This window comes from Nestor notabilis, unplaced genomic scaffold (genome assembly GCF_000696875.1).
Source record: "Nestor notabilis isolate BGI_N333 unplaced genomic scaffold, ASM69687v1 scaffold13405, whole genome shotgun sequence".
NCBI lineage: Eukaryota > Metazoa > Chordata > Aves > Psittaciformes > Psittacidae > Nestor > Nestor notabilis.
Genome location: NW_009929007.1, coordinates 15,199 through 24,388, shown reverse-complemented (window position 1 = coordinate 24,388; position 9,190 = coordinate 15,199). Strand labels below are relative to the sequence as shown.

The 9,190-nt window shown below is 47.4% G+C and overlaps 1 protein-coding gene across 1 annotated transcript in view; it reads right to left on the bottom strand.

The window, feature by feature from the left end:
* Positions 1 to 4,906: 4,906 nt before the first annotated feature.
* The window catches only part of LEPR (leptin receptor), an 18,505-nt gene continuing 14,221 nt past the window's right edge, over positions 4,907 to 9,190 (bottom strand). The window contains exon 14 of the mRNA XM_010014796.1: positions 4,907 to 5,734. Coding sequence (XP_010013098.1) covers positions 4,907 to 5,734 — 828 coding nt within the window. The remainder of the gene's footprint in view (positions 5,735 to 9,190) is intronic.

Sequence of the window (9,190 nt, the reverse complement as noted above, 5' to 3'; positions counted from 1 at the left end):
GGGTCCACGCAGCACAGGGGGTGTTCTGGGCCCAGGCGCACACTGAATCTGGGTCATTCCCAACTGATCAGAGCAAGAGCAAGAGCGCCTCGCAGTTACAAGCAGCAGATAACATGTTGTGTTTTCAGAGCCCGTTTCCAAATCCCGCAGATTGAAACCAAAAAGAAAGCCCCAAAGCCCCGCCTGGGGAGGAGCAGCGGCCATGCAGCTCCTCAGCTGGTGTTTTCATGGCCCCACCACTGAAACAGAGGGATGACAAGCTGTTCCAGCAAAACAGCATCAGGTTCTGCAGCTCCCTTCTGACATGAGGCAGGCAGAAGACTAAATAATTATCTCAGTGCCAGGCTCTTCTGGCCCAGATCTTTAATCATCATTTGAAGCTTGAAATAAGGCTCCGAGTGTTTCCTTCCAGCACAGGTTGCAGCCAGAGCTGCGGCTCCCAGCGCTGCCAGCTTTGATTTGGGAGAATTACAAGTGAGGCTGTTTGTGGCTTTCCCATTACGCCCATTCTGCTTCCCATCAATGTTGAGTTTCTCTCTACAAGTAGGAGCAGAAGGTTGGTTGGTTGGTGCCAGTCCTCAAAGCTGTGCTCAGGTTTGAAGGCATAAACGGATGGCTTTAAAGTAATTTGGGGGGATAGGAAAAAAGCTTCATTTGCAATCAGAACGGACCCATCCGGGGCCATGTGGAGAGGTGCTGCACCTCACTGGGGATAGGAAAGGCAGGACAAGATGCTTAATTACAGCCAGACTACAAAGAGAGGCATAACCTTTATCACGCACAGGCTCCACACAGCCCAGAGACCTCCCTGTCCACGGCTTTCCAACAACATGAAAAGCCCCCCCAAGAGCTCCTTTCCTCCATCTCTCTTCATCATTTGTTTTCCCATTCGTTCCCCACCAGCAGGACACCGCGTTATTTCCTAAGCCATCAAGAGTGACTTTCAGCTCTCCTGGAGAGAGCTGCTCAGTGCCTCTCCCTGCGCTGCTGCTGACAGCTCTTGCATAAGCAGCTCCTGATGGGTTCTAATTAGTGTCTCGCACAGACAATTCACTTTGCCTTTGTTTAGGATAATTAGCGAACAGAAGGACACCTGCCAAACGCAAGCAGGATTCCAGCCCTGAAGGTGCTGCATGTTCCCAGTTTGGCTCTTACGGCAGGGGAGTTGCTGTGGGTGCTGCTGGTGCTCCCAGGGCTCTGTGCTCCGCTGGGAGAGGCACAGCGCTGCCACCAAGGCTTTGGGAACGCAGCAGCCCAGAGGAGGCCACGGAGGTGCTGTGAGGGCTGGAGCAGCTCTGCTCTGCGGTTGGAACTGGATGAGTTTGAAGGTCCCTTCCAATCCAAACTGTTCTGTTTCTGTAACGGTGCCTCAGAAGGGGCTGTGCAGCACGTAGAGCTCCTCTGCACTTAACAATTACACATCTACCCTTAAACATCAACACTCAAACCACTGCCACCAGCAAAACTCCATTGCCATGGATGGAGCGTGTCTCCAGTACACAGAGGGAGAACTGAGTTTTGAGTCTCCACCAACCCCAATCCAATCCTGAACACAGGCCAGCAGCTCAGCACCGGCCAGGTGCCCACTGCTCCAGCCCTTTCCTTGCAACACAGCACCAGACAGGGAAAACCATGCTCCAACAGCACTTCACAAAGTGCCTCTGCCCGTCTCTGTGCACACAGGAATAAGGAAATGTGCTTTTGCTCCTGTGTAGATCACAAGTATCAGCTGCCCTGTAAAAGCAAGAGGCTGCTGTGAACGTGGAATGAACCATGGTTATACAACATGATGTGGGAACTACTTGGCTTTGTTAAACAAGGGAATGACCTGAAGTTAAGGGGGAAAACACCAGTGAGGAAAGCTCGTGGCACCTCACAGCAGCTCTTCATTCCCTTTCGCAGGGGCAGACACTGCCCACAGGAGCTAAACCACAGCCGGAGCCTGGGACAGTGCAGGCGGCAGCAGATGGTGGGTTCAGGATATGCAGGTTTTGGCTTCCTACGGGAGCAGAAGAGGTGAGGAGCAGCCTGAACGTCCATTCCGCAGGGCTGGAAATGCCAGACTGGGAGCCAGCTTCAGGAAGTGTTTATTGAACAAACCCATATGGCTGCATCCTGCCCTTCGCACAGTCAGGACTGCATCCACCTGCACTGCCAGACACTTCGGGATGGGGACAGGGCCTGGAGGCTGCTCCAGGAAAGGCACAACTACACAAGGGATTAAATTGCTTGGTTCCACAGTAATGACACTTAAAACCTTTTGGGTTTGCTGAAGCACAAGGGACCAGGTAACTGCAGTATTTCTTACACGGGCAGCAGGGCTTTGTAAGTACCAGCTCAGTTTGTGTTTCTAAGGAGCACCGCTGGCACTGGCCATTAGAACCCCGTGGGGAGATGACAGAGGCACCCAGGAAGACAGGCTGGACTCCCAGAGGTGGGAATAGCTGGATATCCACCTGCTTTCCCAAGGGAGCCTTTCTGCACTGCTTTGTTAACACAGAACCCTCCAGCAGAGCTGGGGAACACCAAGTCCACGCTGTGACTGTTCCTCTGCCACCAGCTCCGAGGCACGTCCGAGTCCTGCGGGATGATGAACTCCTGCATTTTCCCAGGAAAGCCTTCCCTGGTTCTGATCATTCCCGTGGCTGATGCCCCTCCTGTCCTCACAGAAACACTGGATTAGGACATGCTATGGTAAAATCAATGTGAGCTTTTCATTTCCTGGAGACTGATGCTCTTCAACCACAACTAAATGACTTTCCTGGACACTGTAATTACAGAAAGCCCAAACCTGATGGTGAACCCCATGTTTATGCTTCCAGTCTCCAGCTCTCACACAACCTCAGTTCAGTGGTTCCCATGACTCTGCACCCCAGGCTGGCAAGAGGAGGAGGTTGATGTGCAGGGATTGAGGTCTTCCACCCCAAATTCACCTCACCTGAGGGATGCCTGTGGCATTAGCAGGGGCAGTGAGGGGAGCAGCCAAGCTACACCAGCATCCCCACACCTTCAGGGGCTCCTGGACCTGGTGGACAAACCATCAGGAGAGGCAGAATCCAGCGCCTGAGCCCATTCCCAAGGGAATCATGGAGGCTGCCCCCCATCAGGTTCACATGCCAGCAGGAGGGAAGTTCTGTTTCCAGATGAGTTCCAAGCTCAGCATTCACCTGGGTGCCGATCACAGCTTTGCTCCTGGGACTCTCTGGGAACCTTCTGGTTTGTCCCTGCAGCCTCCAAACACATTTTCAAGTGCCAACAAGCTCTGGTCACTCACACAAAAAGGTTTTAATCCCCCCTCCACACACAACAGCTCTGAACCAAGTACATCGGATTTGTGCCACATTCAGTGGGGTCTTTGCTAAAGCTCATCTTAACTCCAAAATGCAGACACACACTTACTGTGGTCCCTTCTGCTCCATAGGATTTCTTATCACAAAACTCCATGTTTCCACACCTCTCCTACCATGTACTCTCATTGCTGGGGTTTGCCCTTTTGGGTTTAAGTGCCTGTAGAAGTTTTACATGAATTTACCTTTGAATACACAATATATTCATCTTTCTTAGTCCCTCAAAATAGTTCTTCGGAATGTCTACAAAAATATTTACTATCAAGTAGAAAAAGATATATTTGGCTTTCCAACAGCTGTGGTTTCTTTACCTGCTCATCCCAGAAAATACAGCTCAGATGCAAGATGTGGTTTTCCTCCCACCTGAAGCTTTCCAGCTGAGCAGCACAGGGCTTGTGAAGGCAAAGTGACATCTCTGAGCCCAAGCAGACAGACTAGTTCACCACAGATCAAAAACACAGGATCAAACCACTGCCTTCGCTACTGCAGGCTCTTAGGAAAGGGGGTTGGAAGTGATGTTAGTTTGCCAGCAGTACCATTTGCACTGGAATCTCACATTCAACAAGAACATGGACATTTTACTTCCAAGTACATGGTTTTCCCCAGATAACACCCCACAATTAAGGCAGCCACAGGAGTTTTGATTCTTTTATCTGACCTCATGATGCTCTTTGATGTTACTGATGAGTATTTTCAATTCCCTTTAAAAGAGACCCTGTAACAGCAGCCCTGAGTTTGCTGTGCTTGGTCAGGGCTTCCCTTCCAGCTGCTGAAACACAGCATTCCCCCTGCTTTTTCAGGGGGATCATTCGTGTATTCACAAGCTCTATTTAACTCAGGTGTCAGCTCAGCAATAAATAAATCGGGATTTGGGAGGAAAAAAGCCTAACAAATGTATTTGGTGTTTGTATAGTCCATCCATTTCCCACCAGCTCAAGTGTATCGTAACCTGGAGTCTGCACTGCATCCAGGTCAACTCACCCTGTGCACTCAGCGTCACACATCATTCCCAGGGAAATGACTCATTCCAGTTTTCCCACCCCAAAAAATCACCTCACATGTACATATTTCAACCTCCGTGTTAGCTCACTCCTTCCTGTCTCACCCTCCAGGTCCCAAAGCAAACCCTAAACCAAGAACAAGCTCTTTCAGGGCAGTTTGCTGCGATGTTTGAGGAGAGAAGAAATGTGTGTGTGGGTCTGTGCTGCCAACACTCTGCTGTGGAAAACAGTCCACTGGGATCACATCCAGTCCTTTCACCTGAATGTCCATGGCACCGAGTCCAATTCCAAGGGCAGTTCTTCACTGGAGTGCTCACATACACCGGACAGGCATCGACACAGAGATTTGTCACCAAAGGCTAGTTTGAACACAGATCTTAAAAGCAAGGGCCCCACTTGAAAAATAGGTGAAGAAATGGAATTTCTTCCTACTAAAACCCTGGCACTCAAATATAGAACCAGTTACCTGGCTTCAAATCAGGAGAGCTCCTGCAACAAGTCAAGAGAGGGGAAAACCAGGAACGTATTAACACCTAAAATACCATTAAGTGCATCAGATCATGGTGTGGTGACTTCAGAGGTCTTCTCCGTGCTCTCCTGCACCTTGGCTGCAGTCATCTGGAACTGTGGCATGTAGGGCACGATGGCTTTGTACTGAAGGCTGCTTTGGATAAAGGCATTGAAATGAGATGGTGTGTGCTGCAGAACCCCCCCCTCCTGGAGCAGATCCATTGCATGGAACTGACACATCACCCTGGAGCTGTCTGTTAAGAAAATGTCATTGTCCCTTTTCCCCAGTGATGTTACTCCAACGTAACACAAGGTCTGCTCGGGGCTGTCTCCATCTGGGAAAGCATCATCATGATCTGAAGGCTCCGAAAATCCCTCTGAAGAGATGAGGGACAAGGAGAGAGTCTTGGGCTGCCTGATGGGCACCTCAGGTAGTACCAGAAATGCCCCGTTTCCCACCACCCAGGAGCTGCTTGAGAAGGAGCCTGTAGCTGAGGAGTCTTCAGCTAAGCAGCATCTATCAAAGCAACTTCTTGGCCTCACTTTGTGTTCACAAAGGCCACTTGATCTGGAGTTAGTAAGGACAGTAGCATATTTAATATCAGACTCCCCTGTCACTTCTGCACTGCTTTGGCCATCGTGGGAGCTCTCAGAGAAGCTGCTACTATGGAAATGGCTGCTGGAGCAGGCAGAGTCATGTGCAGAGTCTTGTGGTGTTGTAAACATGGAATCAACGACCACAAAATCTTGTGAGTCTTCTTTTTTCAGCACTTCAGTGACACTGATGTCTTCCAGCACTATTGCTGGTTCCAGAAGAAGAGGCTCAAATGACATTGCTTTGGGGTGCTTGATGAAGAGATGCTCAAAAGTTTCAGGCTAGAAGAGAATATAGATTTTAATGCTCAGTTTTAGTTCAGGATGAAGTTGATGATTTTAAGCACCACAGACAAACCCCCCATAGTTTTAGTACAAGTATATAGCTGAAAATCCTCTAAATCACATTTCCTCTCTTCTTTACGTTTGTGTTTAAGTGAAGAGCAAGGACAAGACAAAGAAGTGAGAAGCTGTTGGTGTGTCAAGTGCTGCAAAGCAAGTATTCTGCTTACCCTGTGCTAATCATACCCTTGGCTTCTTATTCAGGTTGTATAAACCACAGACACCATCATTTATATGTCAATTAAAGGAACTTTCCCTGCTAAGATTATGTATTTGGGGTCAAATGCAGCCTTTCCATAGGATTTTTAGAGCATTCCCATCAGAATAGGAGCTGTAGGTTTGAACTGCACAAAGAGAAACACACATTTATTTTGGAGAAACATATGTTTTACTACTACCTAGTATATATGCACATAAAACTTACAACAGCATGAAGTGGGTCTCCTAGCTACAAAGGAGAATTCACTTGAAAACCCTGTATTTCCTAATGAATTCAAGGCAAACCAAATAGATAGAAACAGTTCCTGTGTGTATCAGCAAACCATGTTTTACAGCCAGGAAGCTGCCAAAACAACTAAAAACATGTCAAAATACTTAGACTAGTCTGCAATTATAGAAAAGAGTCTATACCACCTCTCCTAGCTTTAGTCTACACTAGCTATTGGTAGCACCTATGCCCTCATGTGGCAAAGCTGGTGAGCTGGTTTCTAACTGCTCTGGTACCTGCCCTGCTCAAGTCCACCATCCTCCTGCACTGAAACCAATCTGTGCACTGGAATCAATCCTTCTCTTCAAAATGATGTCAGTAACTGCATGTAACAGTATCAGGCTAGTGAAACGAGCTGTAGGCTGCTCCCAGCTGTATACACCAAGCTGTAATAATCGTAACTGATACTGCCTGCTGAAAGTCATCTTCCCTCTCAGGTTTGTTCTGCATCGACACCGACACAGCCAAAGCCAGCCTGAGCTCTGTTCAGTGTGTACTGACTGTCCCCAGTAGCCTTTTCAAATGGGAGACATATTAACAGGAATCATAGAATCCTACAATGGTTTGGGTTGAAGGGACCTTAAAGCTCATCCAGCTCCAACCCCTGCCACAGGCAGGGACACCTTCCACTAGAGCAGGTTGCTCCAAGCCCCTGCATCCAACCTGCCCTACAGACAAAGTAGTTCCATGAACTCAGGAGAAAAGTGTGTCTCAGGTCACCAGCTCCCAAACTTTGCCAAGCAGATGAAACAAGATGCAACCAAACCAGGAATGTCAAATGAGGCTGTGTTTTGCTCTCCTGCTCAGGCTGGGGTTTAAGCTGTATTTGTCTCGGAAGCCCCAGGCTACTTCTGAGCTGGAAGCCTGAGCTGGGTTCAGGTCAGAATTACTTTGCACTCCAGCTGCTAAACACAGATATATCAAAATAATCCTACTGGCCTAATTCTGCCATGACCAGAGTTTGACTTTCCCATACATTTAACTTCACACACTGCAGATGAGCCCATGGACACTGCAGGGTAATTTAGATACATGTGAGTCTTTTCAAGACTGATATTAATTTCCCTGTAAAATAACATCTGTAGTTGTGTTTAAGTCATTTCTCCAACACTACAGGAGGTCCTACAGTGGTTTTATTTACTATTTTATTGAGCAGATAAGAGGAATTGTTATGATTTTTGACATTATGCATACATGTAAAGGCTTGCAAGACAGAGTCTAGATGCAAGACCTGTCTGGTTAAATTAGGATTCACAGACTCATAGAATGGTTTGGGTTGGAAGTGACCTTAAACACTGTCTTACTGCTGTGAGCAATACAATCAGGATAGAAGTCTATAAATGCAGTTCTGAAATCCCAAATATCAGATGGGATATACTGAATATACAAAGTAATGATCAGAAGTTGACTCAATGATCTAATGTGGCTGCATTCCAGGACAAGACAGGAGTGTCATATCAGACGCCTTCAGAATGACATCAGAACTTCCCAGCAGCGGTATAGAGGCTATTTATGTTATCAGTGCTTATCCCAACTAAGGAAAAATATCACATGTGGGCTGTACACTGCTTTTTGTACAGGAAATTCCATCCACACATACAAAAAGCAGCATTTGGCTCCAAAAACATGGTTTCGAAGAGGATGGTCCAGCCTTGGACACTCACGAGTAAGAGATGGTTGTGCCAACCTGAGGACAGGCCCTGTGCTCTGAGTGCAGTTAACATTTCCCAGTGAGGTTAGTACAAGGCATGGAAGAAGCATGCTTCCTACTGTGCAACCTATCAAAAAGCATGTCCAACTCCACCTTCTTTCATACTTGTGCCATTTCTTCCCCATTAATTGTGGAGCCAGGCATATGAATATGGAGCAGGACCACCAGGGTGTCAGCTTTACCCTCCCTTCCTAGTTAGAACGTCATCAACTTTAACACCCTTATTTCAGCTCTACCAGTCAGTGAGGAGAATCATTTCCAACGTGCTACAGCCAACATGCAAACTTCATGCCCCTGTGCAAGTGGGGACAGCGAGGATTGTCATGAGCTCCTTTTGCTATAGTTGAAAAGAGTAAATAGACAAAAGCCGTTGTGCTGGTGCCACTCATACCCCTGCAATTAAAAACTATTCACAGAGCCCTTCCACCTACCACCAAAATCAGATCTTTGAGGATTTATGGCCTTTTTTTCCCAGTACAAACAGAATGTTAGAGATTATTCAGACACCTGCACTGGGGTGGCTGCATCTCTAAATGACAGCAAATGAAGAGGCTGTATAAATAACATGCACACTGGTATTTCCAGGAAAAAGCAAGCAAATAAAAAGCTCAGTAAGGCACAAAACACACCCAGTTTCTGCATTCTCCGAGTTGCTGCTGCACCCAAATGCACACAAAAAGCTCAAAAGACTATAATGGGACAACCAAGTACTTGTGTGAATAGAGATGTGATCACTTTGATGTGCCGGAGTCAGTGGAAACTCCCAAGCTGGCTCTCAATTAGAACAAATACTCAATCAGAATGACAAACCACTTTCAAGTGGAGTCAGTAACTGGGCAGATCTTGCACTCAAGCTGGGTAAGTTCCAAACCAGTCTGATGTCTCTGGTTCCTGGGCTGCATCCTGGGCAGGGCTGGGCTCTCCCAACTCAGAGAGCCAGGGCTTGAAAGGATTCAGCCCTTTGCGGGTCACAGCCTTAGTCTGCAGAGCAGCAAAGAGAAGTTAAAACCACCAAATCCAAAGTGTTTCTGCCTGTGCAAGAGACAAACTGAGGCTTGGTCTTGCTCCTAATTTTTCCAAGGGCATTTTGACTAAGTCACTTCAAGGATTAGTTATATTTAAACAACTCAGTGTTGTATCTGCACTTCCTGTCTGCTGAATATAAATAATCTTCTAACAATTCTGCATAGGAAGCCTG